The following is a 24,233-nucleotide window of genomic DNA, read 5'->3' as shown; positions in this document are numbered from 1 at the left end:
AGGCTCCTTCACAGATCCCGCCGTATAAATCCAATCGTATTTTTTTGTGTATAGGTACTTCAAGCCCTTTAAAAAACATTTTTAAAGAAGACGTCTGGAGGCAATCAGGAAAGGGTGATTGCAAAGTATTTGAGAATTGAAGTATACGCTGAGGTTATGGAATCATCAAAATGATGGAAAAGGAGACTCGATTTTCGTCACGTTGAGTGCTTACACACCCGTGACTTGAATGTTAGGTTCAATATTTTCAGCATTCCCTCGTGATTTGTTTAGATTTGAAGGCATTTGCAGAGCAGTTCATTCTAGAGGACAATTTTGCCATGATATTCTTCAAACAAAAAATCAGTAAGACATTAAAAGGAATAAGAAAAACTCAATACCTGTACCAGCCCTCAGACTTTCTATTCTAAATTTTAAATACACGGGAGCCCATTCACATGCAAGCTATGCTTTTTACTTAGGTTCCCCACATTTTACATTATTCTGTCTTGCCTATTATATCTACATATTTCGAAATTTCGTACTTCTTTTCCATGCATTATATTTGATTTGAAATCTTCATTTTTTTTCTTGTGTGAAATCTACTTTTATAATGATATACGCCTGTAAAAAAAAAAAAAAATCAAATACAGAATATAAACTGTTTTTTTAAGTAAAATGTGGAATAAATAAAACTTCAAACTTTAAAAAAAAATCTTTGCTATGAAAATCAACCAAATATCATCAGATAAATTATGCTTCTTGAAATTAAAGATATGTTATTTGAAAAGACGAATTATTGTAAGTTTGTAACATTCCACTGAACATAATATGTTTCATAATGTCTTCCTTAGTTTTATAGTGTTTCTTTTTTTTTCTAATCACATTTACTGCAACATATTTCCTTTTTACTGTATTTTAAGCTTTTATATTTGGAGAAAATGAATTACAGGTCATATCTAACAATATATGTAAGTTTGTTTGTGTGTTTGCTCGCTTGTTTTTATTTACGATTATGTTCAAGGTTAACATGATTGAGGCTAGTCATAAGAACTGAGTATAAAGAGAGTGATGTATAAGGTGGATTGGATACATGTATTTCGTCTGTGTACGAGAGCATTTGTCAAGTAATATATGGGTCATCATAAGTTCGATGTTCCCTGCATGATTCATTTATTTTGGACTTGATATCATGAGCTTAAGAATAAAACTGCCTTTAAATATGATCTTGACAATCATGAGAAATTGAAGCGAAAATAATTCGTTGCTATAGGAGCCATGGCCTGCATACAGGGGCGGCGATCCCGGGGGGGGGGGACGGGGGGACACGTCCCCCTCAATTTTTTTAGGGGGGATCGTCCCCCCTCAAAATTTGAAAAAGTGCACAAAAATGTACAGCAAATACTGACTAAAGTCTGCAACATACTTTTAGACTCTGAAGGGCCCAAGAGTGCAGCGTTTAGACGAATGAAAATGCTAAAATCTTCTCACTCGGAAGCTACGCTCCCTCGCATAATTTCCTTCAAAATGTACAAGTAAATACTGAGAGAAGTGAAGTGTGAAAAAAGTATATTGCTAGTATTGCATATTGGGCAACTCGATGCTCATTTAATCGTAATGTAATGCCTAAAACCTCTGAGCTTCTGGGGGCTCCGACCCCTGGACCCCACTCAAATAAGTGACATGCATGTAAATAAGGTATCAAAATATGCTCATCTGACTTAATTAAATGCCTAAACCCCTTGAGTCTCATGGGGCTCTGCCCCTGGACCCCACCAATTTACGCTCCACTTGCTTCGCTCGCTTTGCTCTACCTGATCGTAAATAATTTAGCCCCACCTCCCCATTTTGAAAAACGTTGCCAGGGCCTGCGTAACATGTAAGAGTGGTGGTGATGCGGATTTTGTTTTGCTCAGTACGCCACTGCTACCTCGTCCCTCGAAGTCGTCCCCCCTGGTCATGAAAAAAAAATCGCTGCCCCTGCCTGCACATTATACCCATCGTACCTTTGGATCCTATCATGGACTACCCCTGGACCCTATCCGTAACGAAAGAAGTGGATCACAAGATATCTTTTAAAAATAAGCGTTTAACAATCTGGTAAGCTTTTGTGAACAATAACGACACTTTTATCTTTGATTTTGGGTAAAATTTAAAAGGAATACAAGCTATTCCTAGTCTTCTTGCGAGCAATTACTTGGTTGGAATATTTGAACATGCGAGCAAAACGTTTTACCTTTGCAAGCGTTTATCGATTATATAGGCATTAGTCCAGAAACTAGCCTGTACATATAAATATAAGCAGGAAATGGGAGATTGGGGTAGTGGAGATTATTGAATATTGAATCGGCCAGATCTTTAAGTAATATGGCATTAGTGACGATATTTCTTTGGTAGGCATTATTTTATCAGTAGTGGAACATTCTCAAAAATATTGGGCCAAAAATTGCCCAATTTTTCCCCAACATGAGGGAGATTATGTGTCCGACCAACTGTTGGGTAAATTAAAGATTTCGCATGATTTACCCAGTGTTAGATAAAAAGAAAATACCCAACTTTCAATCAACAAAAGATTACCCAATCAGAGTACCCAATCGAAAATTCACCCAATTCTCACCATAATGTGTAGCATATTAGACACTAGTTGGGCAAATAGGTTGGATAACATATTATATATAAAAGGACAATAGTGCCGCGGCGGGACTCGAACGGCGGACCTTGATTCATAGTCCTGTGACATATCCACTCGACCACAACACCTCTAACATACACTGTTGCTCATATAGTTGGAATATTTTTGTTTCACCCCAATTTATGGAATTATTTTAAAAAGAATCTAGATGATAGTATACATTCTCAGATTTTATTGAATAATAATTTGCCAATGTTTGTTTTGCGTGACAGCTAAAGCATGTGTCTGCTACTATGCTTATCAAATAGGGGACCTACGCCCTTAAGTCATAAATGACAGTAATGAGGAATAATGCCCCACAAAAGGGCACTAATATACATGTAGCACATCGACACGGTTTTGACCCAGGGGCCTCACAGTTACGAGGCTATTGCTTTGTCACTGAACCATGACTGTACGTAGCGGCGACTAGGGTAGGGGGCAGTTTCCGTAAATATTAAAAAAACACAGAAAATGCAATACATTTTCAATAATTTATTGCATTTTACCCAGGTCTCCAACATAAACAAAATCCTCTGTGTGCCCATGCCTTGAGCCATAATGCATGGCCGTCCAGAGGATTTTTTATGTTGGGTACCGGGGTAAAATACAATTAATTATTGAAAATTTATTGCATTTTCTTTTTTGTTTTTTATTTATGGAAGCTGCCCTTACCCTAGTCCCCGCTGCGTACAGTCATGGTTCAGTGACAAAGCAATGGCCTCGTAACTGTGAGGTCCAAGGATCAAAACTGCGTCGACGTGCTATATTAGTGCCCTTTTTTGGGGCATTAATCTTCTTTACTGTCATTTATGACTTAAGGGCGTAGGTCCCCTAGATGATAAGCATAGTAGCATACACATGCTTTAGCATGCACGCAAAACACACATTGGCAAAGTATTATTCAATACATCTGAGAATGTATACCATTATCTAGATATATTAGGATTTTTTTTATTTTAATAATTCCATAAATTGGGGTAAAACAAAAATATTCCAACTATATGAGCGACAGTGTATGAACAGAACCCTATTTGTTGCATAATTGTTGCCCGACTTACGTTTGCCCGGTAACATCTGCACATCTACTTTTGAACATTTAATTGGGTAACTATACATGTAGTAAATGGTTTGGAGAAAATCACCCAAATGGCGGACAAAATGGCCCAACTTTAATTTGGCCAATAACATTACCCAATTATTTCATCGGTAAATTCATGGTTGGTAGAAAATGACCCAACTATTGGACAACATTTGCCAAACATCGATTTGCCGAGTAACACCTACCCAACCTATTTATACCTTTCATTAGGTAACTTCATATAGTAAATGCTTGGGGAAAAATAACCCAAATATTGGACACAATTTGCAAAAATTCGATTTACCCAGTAACGTCTTCCCAATTTTTTGATTTTTTACAGTGAAGGCAAGTTTCTAAAAATAGCCACAGCCCTAACGATAATCCTGCTTGATGCACATAGTAGTGTATGCAAAGCATGGAGTTACAAATAGCTACTAATTTAAATTACGCTTAAGGCTATTCAAAGAAAGTAGAAACATGCAGCTAATATCGACTGAATGAACTATTTATCCGGCGGTTTCAATCTTGGCAGTTTACGATTAAAAAAAGGAAGCAAGATCCTTAATTTGATTTTTTTTTACAACACTATCAAATTTAGGGAGATACAAGGTTGCATTCGTGAAATCTCCAGTGAAACAGTTTTTCGAAGGGCAAATATTTCGTGTATTTAACCTGATGAGTATTTCACAAATATTTGTTATCAATCACATTTGACTACAGTCAAGGTATAATAAAACGAACAGAAATCTAAGCTCGAAATACTATTTAGTAAAAGTACACTGCTACAACTAAACTGGCACTAAACTTAAAACACGCACAAGCAAAGAAGAGTTTAGTTTGCACGAAGATACTCTTATCAGTCACTGTGCGTAAAAATGTCTGCACTGTAAGACTATGCTGACGTTGCTCTGCGATGCTTCATAAGATAAAAAGAAAACATGCGATATCCTGGCTCCAGAAACCTTCTGATGATTTTCACCTAAAACAACAAGGAATTAATAAAAAGAAATGTGTATCGGAACAAGTACGTACATTATCACGTGAAAAGGAAAGGGTTTACTTGTTCATATTCTCTAGTAAATATTATCTAACCAGTAACAGAAAGAGGGGAAGGGCAGGGCCCTGTTGGAATGATTTTGTTGGGTCACTAGTGGAGTTGAGGGTATTCGGTAATAACCTGAGGAGCACAACTGACGTCCAAAGAATCCTGGTCAAGCGAAAACAGAACAACCAAAACCCAAATTAACCAAACAAAATGTGAAAATTAAAATAAATTAGAACACAAAAATGTAACCAAAACACAATTAAATATCACTTTTATTGTTTGTTTGTTTGTTGTTGTTGTTGTTTTGTTTTTTTGGGGGAGGGGGATCGCTGTGTAGCACCTTTAAAAAATACACCTTCACCTCAGGCTCGTAGGCCCACGAGAAGAAGGGGGAAGATAGGACTTTGTGAGACCCCAGCTGTTATCTTGGTCACTACACGACTGCGAGCCACAGTCTTTTGGCACAAGAAAAAAGAAGGGAAAAAAAGAGAAGGTAAATTGCTTAAAAACATGGATCTATCGTTTTTCCTGACGATATGGATATTAAAATAAAGCTTGAACCAGAGGGATTTTGTTATTCATAGGCCTACTAGAACGGAATATTAATACCCTTCTTACTCTCGTCATGGTCAATGAATCCACTCCTGTGTCTGAAACCTGTCTGCTCGAACAGACTTTGATTTGAAACTCACTGTACAGACACTGTTACGCACAGCGACTGGCTAGGCTTTGTGTCTGCAAACTATCAGGATATCTGCCTAGTAAACTGACAAGGCCTGAAGCAAAGTTTTCGAGATCATGTTTTGGGACTTTCCACATATTGTCACAAAGTATGACTAAGCGATGTGTGTTATTTCCTGTTACTTTGAACTCTCATGATCCTTTCTTTCCTCTTCCGGAAGCAGATGTCACCTCAGATGAACTACGGATCAACAGACTTTACAAAGCACACGCAAACACACATATAAGCATTACAAACACAGAGTTTTCCCGAATACGAGTGGGCTAAGATTGAATGAAGAATTAGATCTAAACATATTATTAAAAATACTGGGAAAATTCCTTTGTGATACTTAAACATTAAAACTGATAGTTCAAACTCTGGAAGAATTCTTTATTTAACAAATAGTGGTAGACTGGGATTGCGAAAGTCACTATGTTTTATCGGTCACATTGCACGTTTTTGAAAAATATATAGTTTATCAATATAGATTGGAAGGTAACAAATTTCGGAGTTTGGATGAAACACCTATGCTTCCTGAAATCTTAGAATATACACTGTCGCTCATATAGTTGGAATATTTTTGTTTTACCCCAATTCATGGAATTTATAGATAATAATATACATTCTCAGATTTTATTAAATAATAATTTGCCAGTGTTTGTTATGCGAAACTGCTAAAGCATGTGTATGCTACTACGCTTATCAACTAGGGAACCTACGCCCTTAAGCCATAATTTACAGAAATAAGGACTAATGCCCCACGTAAGGACACTAATATGGCACATCGACGCGGTTTTGATCCTTGGGGCCTCACAGTTACGAGGCCATAGCTTGGACACTGAACCATGACTGTAAGCAGCGGGGGCTAGGGTAGGGGGCAGTTCCAAAAAATACAAAAAATACAAAATTGCAATAAATTTTCAATAATTCGTTGATTCCCCCGCTCCCCCCCCCCCCTCCGATCACTAACACAACAAAAAATCCTCTGTACGGCCATGCATTATAGCCCACGGCATAGGCACATAGAAGTTTTTTTTCTGTAGGGGACCGGGGGGGGGAATTCAATGAATTATTGATAATTAATTGCATTTTCTTTGTTGTTTTTTATTTGTGGAAACTGCCCCCTACCCTAGCCCCCAATGCGTACAGTCATGGTTCAGTGGCAAAGCAATGGCCTCGTAGCTGTGAGGCCCCAGGATCAAAACCGTGTCGATGTGCTATATTAGTGCCCTTTTGTGGGGTACTAATCCTCATCACTGTCATTTATGACTTAAGGGCGTAGGTCCAATAGTTGATAAGCATAGAAGCATACACATGCTTTAGCAGTCACGCAAAACAAACACTGACACATTATATAATAAAATCTGAGAATGTTTACTATTAACTAGATCTATTAGGAATAAATCAAAAAAATATTCCAGCTATATGAGCGACAGTGTATATTAACCATGTGAAACTTCCTGTCAAGTTATTTATGAATGAGAATTCCAAAACAAATTAATGACTCAGGTCTCTCGATAACAGTATTTTCAATTCTTATCGGGTCAGTGTTTGATGGATATTTTTTCCCTTTTAGAATGGAATAATAAATACATTGTTTTCCTCAAATTAAATAATAGCTTGTGACATCTGAACCAGTCGCATAACATTTTGAATTATGTTATCTGCCGCATAGCGTAGCAGAGCACCTATTAATTTCGTCAGAATCTAAATTTTTGTTCCCCTTTTTTATGTATGGCTTTTGTTCGCTTCATATCTCATTAATGACATGGTTAATGACAATGTCAATGACATTTTCATGGCATGTGCCATATGCATGATTATTATTACCCTTTTCTCTTTCTTTTTTCTTTCTTTCTCACGTTTTTTAAGCTTCAAAAGGGGGGGGGGGTGTCCGGCTATGCAGGCGCCCAAATCCGCGCCTGCTGTACATTTATATCATCGCCAAATGCGCAGTAGTTTCAAGTTGGATGTTATGCGACTCAGCGCCTTCTTGACCCGTCTGAAATTCTAATTAGGAGTAGATATAGCTGAATTAATCTTCTTTCGACAAAGTTTTCATCATCGGAGGAGCCTGTACGTTGTCAACGTTCTTTTTGAATTTATATTACGAAGGTAAGAATAGCAGCTGACATCTAGATTGGGTGAGATTGTATTGTGTATCGCTTTGATGTAGTATGAGCAATTTGGGATTTTAAACACGGAAGTGAGATAAAAATGTAACATAGAAGAAACGAGTGTATGTGGGTAGACTATGTAGTTTGAAGTGTATTTTGTGAGAGAAGTGTTTGAGGCAAACAGGAGGAGAAAAGAAGGTGATTTAATTTCATGACGTGACTGAAGCGAAATGAAGCAGTATATTTTACTTCTATTTTCTTCTATATATTAGCTGAGGCTTTAAAGATATGTATGTAGTAGATCCCCTCTTTCTCTTCCCCTCTGCTTTATATCTCTCTTTGTTTTGCTCTTTGCTTTGTTCCCCCTCGTGTGTATTCATGAATTTCTGATCATCTCGATTTCAATAGGTTTTATATATTAATGATCAGTTGCATCACAATACAGAATACTAGGAGTTAAACTGGCACACACATTATATTTATAGGAAAAACCTTTGTCAATCAGAGATGCAGACTTCTTAGTTATCATGGTACGAGGCAGAACAAAATGTGAATAAATCATACTAACAAAATCATTACCATTATTTTGCATAATCTTCACATGGTCAATGTTAAAACCAATCATATTAATCTAGTCGATATTAAAGTAAACATTTAAATGTTTGATTCTTTTTTTTTTATATCATTTTAACTACCATCGGTTTGTCAATTTTATCAATTATTTCAGTGAAAAAAGATTCAAGATCATCTGAATGAGTCCTGGTGTCATCTCTAACAGTAATGTCAAGATAATCCTAAATTAACATAGCATCACCACCATCCCTTCCACCGGTACGTTCGGATTAGATAAAAGTGTAACCTTGTTTCTCTAACAATAATGAAGTATTTTCATGTATCCATGTTCGATAGAAAGCTAGAGAATGAAAACTCAAAGGTATTCAAATATTCATCAAACTGTGTGCATAATATGTCCTAATTTGGAATTAAACACATCTCAAATTATATTTGTTATACTTGAAAGTTACTTTTTACAAGCTTCATTACAACATTGATACCCTTGATAAACTTAATGTTAGAAATACAATAAAGGGGGAAATAAATTCGACAAACGATATAAACATAATAGAGACATGCACGTGCAGGTGCCCAGGCGTACCGAAAGCAGTTTAGGATTTGCGGGCAAATATTCCAGGGGGTTCATTTTTTAGGGGGCAGTGACGTAACGAGCAAAACACTTGTTTTGTTGTTTGGGGAGGTGTTGCAGAAGAAACATCTGCGTCGCCACCGCCTTTATATGTTACATGCAGGCCCCGCGGAACGTTTTGCAAAGTGGATCAGGTAGAGCGTAGCGAGCCAAGGGAGTGGAGCGTAGATTGGCATGGGGTCCAGGGGCTTTGCCTCGGCGGGGCTCAAGGGGCGCAGCCCCCGGAAGCTCAAGTGTTTTAGGCATTTAGTTATGGTCAGTTAAGCGTATTTAGATACCTTATTTGTGACACTGGCAGGTCTATAATCAGGGGGTTTAGGCATTTGATTAAGGACAGATGAGCATCCAGGGGCCTAGTACTTTAGAGCCCCTGGCGAGCCGTTTTCTAAAATTCGTCCGATGTCGGCTCGACGTCAGTTTGGCGACAGCGATATTGGCTGATGACTGCCGACATCGGCCCGACATCAGCTACTAGCTGACTATTGACTTATCGTCGTAATGAGCTTCCTCACCGCCGGCTTGGCGGGCATGGAGCACCCGGCTCCCTCCCCTCTGCTCTGCCTTTAGCGGCTGTACATAATGCGGCCAGAATCACACAGTTTCAACTAATAAACCTCTGATTAATAAAATACTGCTCTGGTTGGCAAAGGGAAACCAATACAAACTTTACCTTGGGTGGGGGGAGTGATACGGCACAATGAAGCTTTCCCCTTCTCAGTATACGTCTGCAGACGTTAAAGGATTTGCTATTACATTGCTAGGTACTTTGATGTCTGGGTTCAACATTCCTGGCGAGGAGGTGGTACCAACAAATTGCACCTCATGACAAGCTAATCTGAACAAGATTTCTACGCTTGATTATCATTGGTCATGACCTGGTTTACACTACTGTGGCATTTCTATCTCATGCAAAGAATCTTAACTTGTCTAGAATATTCAGCGGATGTTAGAGAATTTTATTGCCAGGGACGAGGAAGAAGTCCTCAAATCTCTTACGAACAGAAGAAAAGATGCCTTTGTTAATTAAGATTTGTTGTTGTTTCTGAAGTAAACCGACACCCTTACTCCTTTTCAGTATGATGTCTGCAGACATTAAACGATTGGCTATTACATTGCTAGATGCTTTGATGTTTGGGTCAAAAATTCCTAGCGAGGAGGTTTGGGCAACGTCCTTTAAATAAAATTATGGTACGCTAGATTAAACATATATGATTGGTAATTTGTGGGTGTACATTTAAGTCGTTAATTTGTAATAGTTTTTTTTAACTTTTCTTCTTTGACACTCTAGTAATCAACATGAAGCTTCTGCTCGCATCAATGGCCGTTCTAGCCGTGGCAGCTTACGGCTTAGATGCACATGCGTGTCATCCATGCCCCCCGTTGTGGCTTTTATTTAGCGGGAACTGCTACCGTTACTTCGGGGGGCCGGCCACTTGGCTAGAGGCTCGGAATCGCTGCAGGGATCACTATTCCTTGAATGGACGGGCTGATTTAGTATCCATCCACACGGAACAGGAGAACGCCTTCGCTTACGACCTTTCCCGCTCTTCTGCAAGCATCACTGTAAGTGAAAAGGAAATCCGACCTTGATAGCAAACAACTCTAGAAGAAATCAGGAAAAATAGAGAAGGACACTAGTGACAGTGTTAAAGAAATCGGACTAAAATTGAGAAAGTTATGAATTTTTGTAAGCTACAATCTTTATCGGTATGGGTTCTTCAAGTTGGCTGAAACGATATATAGTGTCTATGTGACGTAGAAGCGGACAACTTTCCTGCTTGTGCCAACACAACAAATGACTGAAATTTTAATTTTCGAAAAATGTATGACTTTGGATGGTCTTTTATTTTTTGAGGACCTGTAAATAATATACTCTCCATAAATATATTTTGAGTAGTGCCCAAAGGGTGAAGGCACTTGGGATAAAAACAGAAATGACTTATCCGTCACTACATTACACTCTACTGACAAAGTTGACAATTTGAGATTCGCATAGGTGTCATTTATAAATTTTTATTTTTATCATTGGACCGATATGTTTCGAACTTTCACCATTCTGCTGCTCTGGCTTTTCTGCTTTCATTCAAATGAACGTATTAAAAAGTTTGGATTGCTCTTTTTTGCCCTTTAAGAAAAGTTTCCTTGGCATGGTTTAGGTCCGGTTACGGTGTAAGATTTGTGAACTTTTTTTTATGTCAGTTTGGAATGAAGTACAAGGGAATTTAAGGTCAAAAGGTCAATTCAGACGCTGATAAGTTATTGGTCGAGCCTTTATGTTTCCTTTATTTCGACAAAATTATACAATCAATCAAAACAAGTTTGATACCAGAAGAAAGCTAACGATTAGTATTTTCATTAACCGCTTGCCCAAAAGTCTCTTGACCACAGTGAAACGAGTGAGAGCTTGCAAGAGCGGCCAAAGTGTGATTGAAACTCGCTATTTGCTCTTCTCCAACGCAAAAAGAGACGACATTGTGCTTGATAAATGTTTTTTTTACCACAAAAGTACAGACAATTTGCATATGGTCTTTTTATATTATAATTTATGAAATGTTACCCGAGTGACTTCCGGGCGCCCCGATGCTGGAAAGAAACGCACATTTTTAGAAAACTTCACTTTTTCATCGAAAAATGCTTATTTGTTCTATGCACGCAAGTCAGATTGAGCGGATGATACAACGTTTCCATATGTTGAAATACATCATATTTTGGTACGAGGGTTCTCTGGCAACATATAAACACATACATATTTGTTTCGGTTAAATGGGGTAAATACACTGAGCGAACTTTTGGCCGGCCCGATTTTCTAATTTTCAGAAGCAAAAATTAAAATAATTGGGCCCCTCCCCCCCCCCCCTTAGAAATCCTGGATCCGCGCCTGCATGAGCATCACAGCGTCACGGATATGAGCCCTATATAAGAAGCCATATTACATTCAGTTGATAAGCAATGATATATTCACTTTTCTTCTGATCTGATTTTACTGATTTTCTTTTTTACCGATTTCTTTGTTGTTGTCTTGGACAGGGTGAGTATGCGGTTTGGATTGGTGCCTACCAGACAACACTAGGCTCAAGCGGACCTTTCATTTGGTCAGATGGATCCGGTCTAAACTTCGTGCGATGGGTGTCTGGTCAGCCGTCCAACGGTGGTAACAACGAGGACTGCGTCCATTTGTGGCGTAGGAACGCAGGAGATGATATCCTCCAGTCTTGGAACGACCTTTCCTGTGAAAGGGACCTGCCTTTCATTTGTAAGGTGGCCCCAAACTAGAAATCCTTATTTGGTTGTACTCTGAATTTGAAGCTTCCTTGATATATCTGTATGGTTAAGCCTACAATTTGAATTCTTTGAATTTTTTTTTTGAAAACCTTGGAAACTAGTAGTGCTAGTATCATATATTGACTAAGTGGGGCTATCATAACGTTCAGAAGGTGTGGCATGCATGACCAATTCTTTTGTCCACAGTCCGTTAGTCAGTCTTTTGTGTTTTCGCTTTATTGCAAGAGACAAGCTGTGTTATTATTATTATTATTATAATTATTATTATATATATATATATTTTTTTTTTTTTGGGGGGGGAGGGGGGTATAAAGGCTCTTCAGGCCCTTTAAAATACATGTTGAAAGTACATTTCTGGAGGCAATCGGGAAAGGTTGATTACAAAGTATTTGAGAATTGCTGTATACGCTGATGTTATAGAATCATCAAAATGATGGAAAAGGATATTCAATTTTAGTCACGTTCAGTGATTACAGTATTGAGTATATGGAACACACACGTGTGGCTTGAAAGTTTATTCCAACACTTTTAGCTATTTCTTGTTTTATTTCAGATTTGAAGGCAATTGCAGAGCAAATCATTTCAGAGGATATCTTTGCCGTAATATTTTTCAAACTAAAAAAAAGTAACATATTCAAAAGAAAGAGAAAAACTTAAAATTCTCATCGCATCCCTGTACCAGCTCTCAGCCTTCCCTCCACGAGTGAGTGCAATGTTAATAAGATGTTAGATCTGTATAATGTGATTTGACATATAATTTAGAAGGATACTTTTAATTGGTTTTAGAATGTTGTCATGTTCTGATATTTACTTCAGCGTATGGAGATAAGACTGAAATTTAAACCCGCCGTTTTTTCAAATAAAATATCTTTGCTTTTGAAATCTACAAAATATGATCAGATATATTATGCTCCTTGAAATTAAAGATATGTTATTTGAAATGGCGAAATACAGTAATATGCCACTGAATATATTTTTCATCATCTCTATCTTTGTGTGTGTGTGTGTTTTCTTTCTTTTTCTTGTAGCATTTACTGCAGCATATTTCCTTCTATACTGTTCGACTTGTCAACTTTACTTCATGCTTTTATAGCTGGAGTAAATGAAAACCACTGATGCCATATCTAATAATATTTGTTTGATTGTTTGTTTATTTTTATTTTCGACTATGTTGAAGGTTAACATGAGTTAGTCTAGCCATGAGGACTGAGTATAAAGAGAGGGATGTATAAGGTGGATTGGATACATGTATTTCGTCTGGGTACGACGACAAGTCAAGTTATCTATGGGTCAACTTAAATTCGATGTTTCCTGCACAAATCATTCATTTCGGACTTGATTTCATGCATTTAGGACTAAAGGCTTCCATTAAATATGATCTTGACAATCTTTAGAACTTCATGCGAAAGTAATTTTAAGTTACGGAAGCCATGATCTGTATATTATACCCATGTGGATCCCAAGACACAAATTTGATGTATAACATTATCCTTAAGAGAAAGAGAAAAGAGAGAGAGAGAGAGAGAGAGAGAGAGAGTGAGTTTGGTGTTTATATCGATGAGGCCGGCTTCTTGAAGGTTCTGATAATTCCGAAATGCTAAAACTCGAGAGCTATCAGGTCCAAGGCAAGGGGCTCTGTCCCTGCACCCTAAGGAAAAGGGCTCTCTCTTTAATACGCAGTCAAAGTGCGCTTTCCGTATACGTTTGCTTCGTGCCCTCCCCACCCCTTTTTGGAAATCCTGGATCCGGCACTGCAGAGGTGAATAGCCATTAAATTTTGACCATTACATAAGTTAGTAAAACAGGAAATTGCACTTACCAAAAAAAAAAGAAGGAAGGAAAATTCATCCTTTTAACAAATGACCATTTACCAATCTGGCAAGCGTTTTTCCTTTTTATTTTGGATAATATTCTTTTGGAATAATAAACTATTCCTAGTCTTCTTGAGCGACTGCTAGCAAGAAAGCAAGTTTTTGCTCCTTCCTGCGACCAATTACTTGATTGGAATATCTGAACATGCAAGCAAAACGTTTTAAAAACATTTGCAAGCGTTTATCGATTATATAGGCATTAGTCCAGAAACTAGCCGGTACTTATAATTAAAAGCAAGAAAGGGGAGATCGGGGTAGCAGAGATTATTGAATACTGAATCGGCTAGATTCTTGACTAATATGGCATTAGTGACAATACTTCTTTGGTAAGCATTATTTAATCAGTAGTGGAACATTCTTAAAAATATTGGGCCAAAAATTGCCCAATTTTCCCAAACATGAGGGAGATTATGTGTCCGACCAACTGTTGGGTACATTCAAGATTTCGCACGATTTACCCAGTGTTGGATTTTTTTTGGTTTTTGTTGGGGGGTGGGGTTGCTGTGTAGCACCTTAAAAAAAACACCTTCACCTCAGGCTCGCAGGCCCACGGGAAAAAGGGGGACGATAGAACTTTGTAAGACCCCGGCTGTTACTTTGGTCACTACACGACTGCGAGCCACAGTCTCTTGGCACAGGAAAAAAGAATAAAAAAAAGGAGAAGGTAAATTGCTTAAAAACATGGATCTATCGTTATTCATGACGATGTGGATATTAAAATAAAAATTGAACCAGAGGAATTTTGTTATACACAGGCCTACTAAAACGGAGTATTAATACCCTTCTTACTCCCGTCATGGTCAATGAATCCCATATAGCTCCGTTTAGTCTCATTTGACATCGCCCCCTATTGATTTTTGCCCCCCCCCCCCCAAAAAAAAAAAAAATAAATAAATAAATAAATAAATAAATAAATAAATAAAAAAAAAAAAATAATAATAATAAAAATAAATAAAAATCGTTAACAATTCATTTTTTGTTTAAGCGAAAAGCACATCCACCCCGACGTACGTTGACACTAGCTCTTTCATTGGAACCCTCATGTCCCATTGACTTTTGAAAGTTCACCCACCGTAATTTGGTCAAAATAGGTCGCTAGCTCGCCTTTGCCTATATAACACATGTGAAACAAGTCGAACTTTGGACGCAATTTGCCACGGGATTGTAAGGTTAAAGCTCAAGCACACGAAGCATAACAATCATGAATTATCATTGATCAGTTCGGATCGGTTCATTATGTCCATTTTAGCCAACCCCCACCGTAATTTTTCCATTTAGTTTTGGTAAGCATTTTGCCGAGGCAAGCAAAAACCTGAATATTCATGATCACCATGGACTATTCGATTAATTACAGAGGGGTGCAATTGTGCTCCACATCAAACTCCCCTACTTTAAGTAAAGTATTCCATTGTATTATGTAGTTTGGTAGGTTTATTTCACTGTTTAATTATCAGATATCAATGATAGTTTAAAGATATGGAAAATGTTCTTGTATTTTATATTTAGCAAACCAATCTCACATACAAATTCACTACCAAGTGTCGTCTACTCCGCCGATTGCCGTCTGCTACATATGTCCAGCGAGCGAACATGAGACAACCGGATCAATATGCACTCCTGTGTCTGAAACCTGTCTGCTCGAACAGACTCCGATTTGAAACTTTACCACAAATCATAAAGCCTGAAGCAAAGATAGTATGATTAGTTTTCGAGATCATGTTTGGGGACTTGCCACATACTGTCACAAAGTAGGGCTACGCGATGTGTGCTTTTTTCTGTTACTTTGAACTCTCATGATCTTTTCTTTCCTCTTCCGGAAGCAGATGTCACCTCAGATGACCTACGGATCAACAGACTTTACAAAGCACACGTAAACACACATAAGCAATACAAACACAGATATTTTCTAGGATACGAGTGTGATAAGATTGAATGAAGAATTTGTTCTAACCATATTATGGAAAAATACTGGGAAAATCCCTTTGTGACACTTAAACAATAGTTCTGATAGTTCAAACTCTTGAAAAATTATTTATTTAACAAATAGTGGTAGACTGGGATTGCGAAAGTCACTCTTTTTTATCAGTGGCATTGCACGTTTTTGTAAAATATATAGTTTATCAATATTGACTGGTCTGTAAAATGTTTCGGAGTTTGGATGAAACACCTATGCTTCCTGAAATCTTAGAATATACACGTCGCTCATATAATTGGAATATATTTTTTTACCCCAATTCATGGAATTATTTTGACAATGATTTATTCCTAATAGATCTAGATAATAGTATATATTCTCAGATTTTATCAAAAATTAATTTGCCAGTGTTCGTTTTGCGAAACTGCTAAAGCATGTGTTTCCTACTATGCTTATCAACTAGGCGTATCAAATTAAGTCATAAAATGACAGTAATGAGAATTAATACCCCACAAAAGGACACTAACATGGCACATCGACACGGTTTGGATCCGGGGCCTCATATTACGAGCCCATTGCTTGGCCACTGAACCATGACTGTACGCAGCGGGGGCTAGGGTAGGGAGCAGTTCCCACACATTAAAAAAAAATTCAATAAATGTTCAATAATTCATTGAATTCCCCCTAACATAACAAAATCCTCTGTACGGCCATGCATTAAGGCATGGCCACATAGAATTTTTTTTTTTGAGTTGGGGACCGGGGGGAAATTCAATGAATTGTTGATAATTTATTGCATTTTCTTCTTTTTTTTTTTTTTTTTTTTTTTTTTTTACATATGTGGGAACTGCCCCCTACCCTAGCCCCCGCGGCGTACAGTCATGGTTCAGTAGCAAAGCAATGTCCTCGTAGATGCGAGGCCCCCAGGATCAAAACCGTGTTAGAGTGCTATATTAGTGCCCTTTTTGGGGGCATTAATCCTCATTATTGTCATTTATGACTTAAGGGCGTAGGTCCCATAGTTGATAAGCATAGTAGCATACACATGCTTTAGCAGTCATGCAAAACAAACACTGGCAAATTATTATTCAATTAAATCTGAGAATGTATACTATTATTTAGATCTATTAGGAATTAATCATTATCAAAATAATTCCATAAATTGAGGTTAAAAAAAATATTCCAACTATATGAGCGACAGTGTATATTAGCTATGTGATACTTCCTGTCAAGTTATTCATGAATGAGAATTCCAAAGAAAATTAATGACTAGGTTCTCTCAATAACAGTATTTTCAATAAATTATCGGGTCAGTGTTTGATGGAATCTTTTTCGTTTTAGAATGGCATAATACCTAATTTGTTTCTTAAAATTCAATAATAGCTTGTTGCATCTGAACCACTCGCACAGCATTTTATTTCCATTTATTTAGTTCCATTTATTTCTGTATGGATTTTGTTCGCTTCATATCTCATAAATGACATGGTTTATGACAATGTCAAGGACATTTTCATGGCATGTGCCATTTGCATGATAATTTTTTTACCCTTCTTCTTTCCTTTTCTTTATTTCTCTTTTTTTTTGCCGCCAAGAAAAGGGGGCACGGGACGGCTGTGCCCCCGCCTGAATCTGCGCCTGCTGTGCATGCATAACACTGCCAAATGCGCATTAGTTCAACGTTGGACGATATGCGACTCGGCGAAATCTTGATCGTCTGAAGCTCAAATTAGATATTGATGATATGATCTTCCTCCGACAAAGTTTTCATTATCGAAGGAGTCTCTACGTTGTCATCGTTCCTTTGGAAATTATATTACAGAGATAAGAATAGCACCTGACGTTTAGATTGGGTGAGATTGTATTGTGTATTGCTTTGTTGGAGTGTGAACAATTTGTGATGTTAAACACGGAAGTGAGATAAACATGTAAAATAGAAGAAACGAGTAAGTGTTGGTAGACTATGTAGTTTGGGGTGCATTTCTAAGTTTGTGAGATGAGGTGTTATACTAACAATCACAGGAGAAAAGAATGTGATATTCATTCATGCATTAATTCAAACATTCATGTTTTCAATTCAAAACCACACATAACATGATACAGCCTTTAACATGATTAAGAGACTGGTAATCAATTTCATGATGTATGAAGCGGAATAAAGCGGTATATTTTAGTTCTATATTGTCCTATATGAAATGAGCCTTTAAAGCTAAGTGTGTAGTAGATCCCCTCTTTCTCTCCCCTCTGCTTTATATCTCTATTTGTTTTGCTCTCTGTTCCCCCTCGTGTGTATACATGTATTTCTGATCAATCAAGCAATTTAACATACACTGTCGCTCATATAGGTGGAATATTTTTGTTTTACCTCAATTCATGAAATTATTTCAAAAATAATTTAAAAATAATAGATCTAGATAAAAGTATACATTCTCAGATTGTATTGAATAATAATTTGCAAACGTGTGTCTTGCGTGACTGCTAAAGCATGTGTATGCTTCTATGCTTATCAAAAAGGGGACCTACGCCCTAAAGTCATAAATGACAGTAAAGAGGATTAATGCCCCACAAAAGGGCACTTATATAGCACATCGACACGGTTTGATCCTGGAGCCTCACAGTTACGAGGCCATTGCTTTGTCACTGAACCATGACTGTACGCAGCGGGGGCAAGGGTAGGGGACAGTTTCCATAAATAAAATAAAAAACAGAAAATACAATAATTTTCCAATAATTAATTGCATTTTACCCCGGTTCCCAACATACAAATATCCTCTCTGTGCCCATGCCTTGAGCCATAACACATGCCCCCCCCCCCCCCGCTTATTTTGCGGCTGGCTGAGTCGTTGGGATTTTGTTGGGACCCCTTAAAGAATCAGCCCTAAATTCTCCCAAAATGTACTGAAACACAGGGACGTAACCCCCCCCCCCCCCCGGTCAAAAAAAAATAAAATTGGTGCGCACTACCCCCCTCCCCCCCTCAACTGAGCGAATTTGCGGCCGGCACGATTTTTAAAAATTCGGGAGCAAAATTTTTTTTTTTAAATATGTGCTCTAACCCCCCCCCCCCCCCCCCCCCCCCCCCCCCCCGCGCTTTATTCAGCGGCTGGCTGAGTCGTTGCGGTTTTGGGGGGGGGGGGGACCAACAACAACAAAAATATATATATATATATATATATGCCCTCTTATCCCCCGTGTGCCCCCCCCCCCCCCCCGGGAAGAAATTCCTGGATCCGCCCCTGTAAAGGTACATGTAATCGAGAGTATCATTACATTTAATAACAAGATCGTAGAGGGTTTTAACAAATCAAGCTCAGACAATTTCACAGCACTAACATTTTAAGAAAATATACAAATTCATGACAAGCTAATCTGAACAAGATCTCTACGTTTGATCATCATTGGTCATGACCTGGGTTACACTATTGTGGCATTCTATTTTCTTGCACAGAATCTTAACTTGTCTAGAACTGTCTGGGAATTTTCTTGCCGGGGAAGAACTCCTCAAATCTCTTACGAACATAAGAAAAGAAGCATTTCTTTATAAAGATTTAGAATTAAACATTTTCGACAATAAAACAGCGCTCTTACTCCTTTGCAGTATGCGTCTCCATACATAAAATGATTGGCTTTTGCATTGCTAGGTCCATTGAAGTCTGGGTACAAAATTCATGGCGATGAGGGGGTAGTGTCCTTTAAGTTAAATATAAAGGTTCTCTAGATTGATCGTACATATATGATTGCTAACTCTTGGTTGTAAATTGAAGTCGTTATTTTGAAATAGTTTCCCATTGTTCTTCTTTGACACTCCAGTAGTCAGCATGAAGCTTCTACTCGTATCAATGGCCGTTCTAGCCGTGGCAGTTTACGGCTTAGAAATCAATGCGTGTCATCCATGCCCCCAGTTCTGGCATTTATTCAACGGGAACTGCTACCGTTACTTCGGGGAGCGGGTCACTTGGGAAGCGGCTCGGGGTCGCTGCAGGGATCACTACTCCCTCAACGGACGGGCTGATTTAGTATCCATTCACACGGAACAGGAAAACGCCTTCGCTTACGACCTTTTCCGCTCTTCTGCCAGCATCACATCAGAGGCGGTAAATATGTGTGCCTTAGCTAAGACTGTTAATTAAAGGGAAATCCTGCCAAAATAGCAAACTACTATACAAGGAAGCAGCAAAATCAGAAAAGCATAAAATCGGACAGAAATTACGAAAATTATGAATTTTTGAGAGCAACAGTCTTGGTATGCGTTCTTCAAGTTGGTTGAATCCGCTACGTCTTCGCGATTTAGTGGCGGACAGCTTTATCGTTTGTTTAAATTTCTTTTTTGGACTAAAATGTCAATTGGCATGGTATTTTCTTTGTATAGGACCTGTAGATAATGCACTCTCCATAACATATGTGAGAAGTGCCCCAAGGGTGAGGGCAACATAAATTAGTGATGTTTTAGTACAGGACAAATGAGAGAGTTATCGGTCATACGTCACAATCCACTGAAAAAATTCCCAATTTCAGATCCGCATAGGTGTATATAGCGACCTCATTTCAAAACAATCATAACTTTAGTTATATTGGTCCAATTAATAAACGAAAAGCACATCCACCCCGACGTACGTTATCAATAGCTCTTTCATTGGAGCCCTCATGTCTCATTGACTTTTGAAAGATCACCCACCGTAATTTTTCAAAATAGGTTGCAAGCTCGTCATTGCCTATAATACACATGTGAAACTTTGGACTCAGTTTGCAAAGCGATTTGAAGATTATAGGTCGAGCACACGAAACATAAAAAGCATGAATTATCATAGATCACTTCTGCCTATTTCATTATGTCCATTTCATCCAACCCCCAACCGTAATTTTTCAATTTAGTAAAAGCAAACATTTAGCCGAGGTAAGCAAAAACATGAATATTCATGACACACCATGGACTATTCGGTTATTAACAGAGGGGTGCAATCGGTCATCACGTCAAACTCCCCTAATTGCCACCAAGTATTTCATATAATTATATAGTTTGGTATGTTTCTTTTACTCACTCATGAATTATTAAATATCAATGATGGTTTAAAGAAATGTAAAAGAAAATTTTAGTTGATATTTATTAACAAAGTAATTTATATTTAGCAAAGCAATCTCACATACAAAATTACTATCAAGTGTCGTCTGCTACGCCGATTGTCGCCTGCTTCGTTAAAGGCACATATTCATCGTTTGGACTGTAAAGGCCCGGTCACACAGAGGGGACGCATGGGGAACGCACGGCCAGCGCATTGGAAATTTGCAATTTGGGCCAGTGCGTTGTCGTTCGCTAGGCGTGCGCCATCATTCGTTACTTGTTCGTCGAGCGCGCTGGACCAACGCTGGACCAGCGCTATGCATTCGTCGTTATTCGCTGTGTGCGTTGGGTTTTTTTTGAGCATGTTCAAAAGTGTGCGCGGAGCTCGACGCACTAATGTACACGCCAAAGGCACGCCAGACATGCGTGGAGCGCGCTAGACCAGCGCCAGACATACGCGGAGCACACGCCCTGTATACGCACAGCGCGCTAGCTACACGCTGTGCACTTTTTTGTCAGCTCGCTAGCTTTTCCAAAATCATGACAAAAGTTAGGCACACGGCCTTTTCCGATTTCCAATGCGCGGGCCGTGCGTTGAAGAACGCGGTGTATGCGTGGACCATTCGTCCAGCGCGCTAGCAACACGCTGTGCATTCGTGTAAGTTGTTATCATGTGCGCTCTGTGTACGGTCTGTATGCGCACTGTATGCGCCCTGTATGCGCTCAGCGCGCTAGCAACACGCTATGCATTTGGTTACAGCTCGCTGTGGCTTCGACAAAAGTTGGGCGCACGACAACGCACTGGCCAAAATTGCAAATTTCCCATGCGCTGGCCGTGCGTTCCCCATGCGTCCTCTCTGTGTGACCGGGCCTTAAGGTATACCAGGGAGATTTGTATTTTCCTGCAGTACAACGTATAGCAGGAAAATGTTGTATATGCGGATCCTTTTAATGATTACGTAATGGAAGTGGCGAGGCGGTATGGTTTGAATAACTTAGGCAGGTGAAAGTTATTGTATTGAGAAGGAAAGGAATGTTCAGAAAGGCATAGAGAGGGAAGTGGGCGTGGTAGCCATTCCAGCTTTGCACTTACATCAGTACGAGAATACACCCGACTGCTCGGAGGCCTGTACTCATAGCGCGCGAACACATCACACCCAATGGCATACACCCGGTACCCTGCAACACAGTGGAACATTCTAAGAAATTAAAACATTATCTACAAAATGGACCTCTTGAATTCGAATCATCTGAGAAGTAACTTACCCTATTCTGATTACTTCAATGAATGTCAAGATAACAATGGCTGCTTTTCCATCCAAAAATAAAACTAGTTTGCAATTAGAAATAGTCAATTTCTCGATAATTTCACAAAATATATTTGCCGCCGCATTCAATATGACGTCATTGACAGCTGATTGGCTAGTTTGGTAGTGACGTCGAACGAGCTATGTTTGTGCTGCAGTGATCGAGCGAGCGAAAATGAGACAATCGGAGCAATATAGTTTCTCTGACTCTCCTGCTCCCCCACCCCTCCCCTTCCTTGGCTAAAGTTACGTACACTGTCGCTCATATAGTTGGAATATTTTTTTAACCTCAATTTATGGAATTATTTTGATAATGATTTATTCCTAATAGATCTAGATAATAGTATACATTCTCAGATTTTATTGAATAATAATTTGCCAGTGTTTGTTTTGCGTGACTGCTAAAGCATGTGTATGCTACTATGCTACAACTAGGAACCTACGCCCTTAAGTCATAAATGACAGTGATGAGGATTAATGCCCCACAAAAGGGCACTAATATAGCACATCGACACGTTTTTAATCCTGGGGCCTCACAGTTGCGAGGCCATTGCTTTGCCACTGAACCATGACTGAACGCAGCGGGGGCTAGGGTAGGGAGAAGTTCTCACAAATAAAACATAATTAAAAAATGCAATAAATTTTAAATAATTCATTGAATTCCCCTCCCCCCCCCCCCCCAAGGTCCCCAACCTAATAAAATCTTCTGTGTGCCCATGCCGTGAGCCATAATGCAAGATCTATATTGGGTATCACGGCGTCACTGATATGAGCACTATCTAAGTAAACAATGATGAATTCACTTTTCTTCTGATCTGATTTGGCTGATTTTGTTTTACGGATTTCTTTGCTGTTTCTTGGACAGGCTGGGCCGACATTCTATGGGGCTTGGATCGGTGCCTACCAGACAACATCAGGCTCAACCGCACCTTTCATTTGGACTGATGGATCCGGTCTAGACTTCGAGCAATGGTTGACTGGTGAGCCGTCCAACGCCGGTAACAACGAGGGATGCGTCCATTTGTGGCGTAGGAACGCAGGAGATGATATCCTCCAGGGTTGGAACGACAATGTCTGTGAAAGGGACGCGCCTTTCATTTGTAAGGTGGTGCCAAATTAGAATTCCTAATTCGGCTGTACCCTGAATTCGAAGCTTCCTTGATATATCTGTATGGTTAAGCCTACAATTTGAATTCTTTGAATTCTTTTTTGAAAACCTTGGAAACTAGTAGTGCTAGTATCATAGCTTGACTAAGTGGGGCTATTATAACGTTCAGAGGGTGTGACATGCATGACCAATTCTATTTTCCACAGTCCATTAGTCAGTCTTTTGTGTTTTTGTTTTATTGCAAGAGACAAATTGACAGTTTGGGAGAATTTTACATTTAGTTTTCTTTCTAGTTTAGTATACAAAATCCGTCATATTGTTTAACGGTTTAAAGGCTCCTTCACAGATCCCGCTATATTAACCAACCGTTTTTTTTTTTTTGTGGGGGGGGGGGGTGTATAGGAAAGGTTTATTACAAAGTTTTTGAGAATCGCTGTATACGCTGAGGTTATAGAATCATCAAAATGAGGGGAAAAGATATTCAATTTTAGTCACGTTCAGGGATTACAGTATTGAGTATATGGAACACACACATGTGGCTTGACAGTTTATTCCAACACTTTTAGCTATTGCTCGTTTTATTTCAGATTTGAAGGCAATTGCAGAGCAATTCATTTCAGAGGACATTTTTGCCGTAATATTATTCAAACTAAACAAAAAGTAACACATTTAAAAGAAAGAGAAAAACACAAAATTCTCATCCCTGTACCAGCTCTCAGCCTTCTCGCCACGAGTGAGTGTCAATTTTAAGAAGGATACTTTTATTGGTTTTAGACTTTTGTCATGTTTTGACATTTACCTTAGCGTATGGAGATAAGAGTGAAATTTAGACTCGCCGTTTTTTAAATTGAAATATATTTGCTGTGGAAATCT

General features: G+C 38.7%; 2 protein-coding genes across 2 annotated transcripts; both read left to right on the top strand.

The window, feature by feature from the left end:
• The first annotated feature begins 7,471 nt into the window (after positions 1–7,471).
• On the top strand, positions 7,472–13,072 carry LOC115923014 (alpha-N-acetylgalactosamine-specific lectin-like). Its single transcript, XM_030982995.1, has 3 exons — positions 7,472–7,615; positions 10,110–10,384; positions 11,849–13,072. Exons 2-3 carry the CDS (start codon positions 10,118–10,120, stop codon positions 12,092–12,094), a joined length of 513 nt encoding a protein of 170 aa, XP_030838855.1. The 5' UTR covers positions 7,472–7,615; positions 10,110–10,117; the 3' UTR covers positions 12,095–13,072.
• A 4,507-nt stretch (positions 13,073–17,579) lies between these two features.
• Positions 17,580–23,723, top strand: LOC115923013 (alpha-N-acetylgalactosamine-specific lectin-like). Its single transcript, XM_030982994.1, has 3 exons — positions 17,580–17,739; positions 19,697–19,980; positions 23,118–23,723. Exons 2-3 carry the CDS (start codon positions 19,705–19,707, stop codon positions 23,370–23,372), a joined length of 531 nt encoding a protein of 176 aa, XP_030838854.1. The 5' UTR covers positions 17,580–17,739; positions 19,697–19,704; the 3' UTR covers positions 23,373–23,723.
• The last annotated feature ends 510 nt before the right edge of the window (positions 23,724–24,233 follow it).

The sequence above is a fragment of the Strongylocentrotus purpuratus genome, unplaced genomic scaffold (genome assembly GCF_000002235.5).
Source record: "Strongylocentrotus purpuratus isolate Spur 01 unplaced genomic scaffold, Spur_5.0 spur5_scaffold_13, whole genome shotgun sequence".
NCBI lineage: Eukaryota > Metazoa > Echinodermata > Echinoidea > Camarodonta > Strongylocentrotidae > Strongylocentrotus > Strongylocentrotus purpuratus.
Note: the sequence above shows the minus strand (reverse complement) of the source record. Positions and strands in the feature narration are given on the sequence as shown.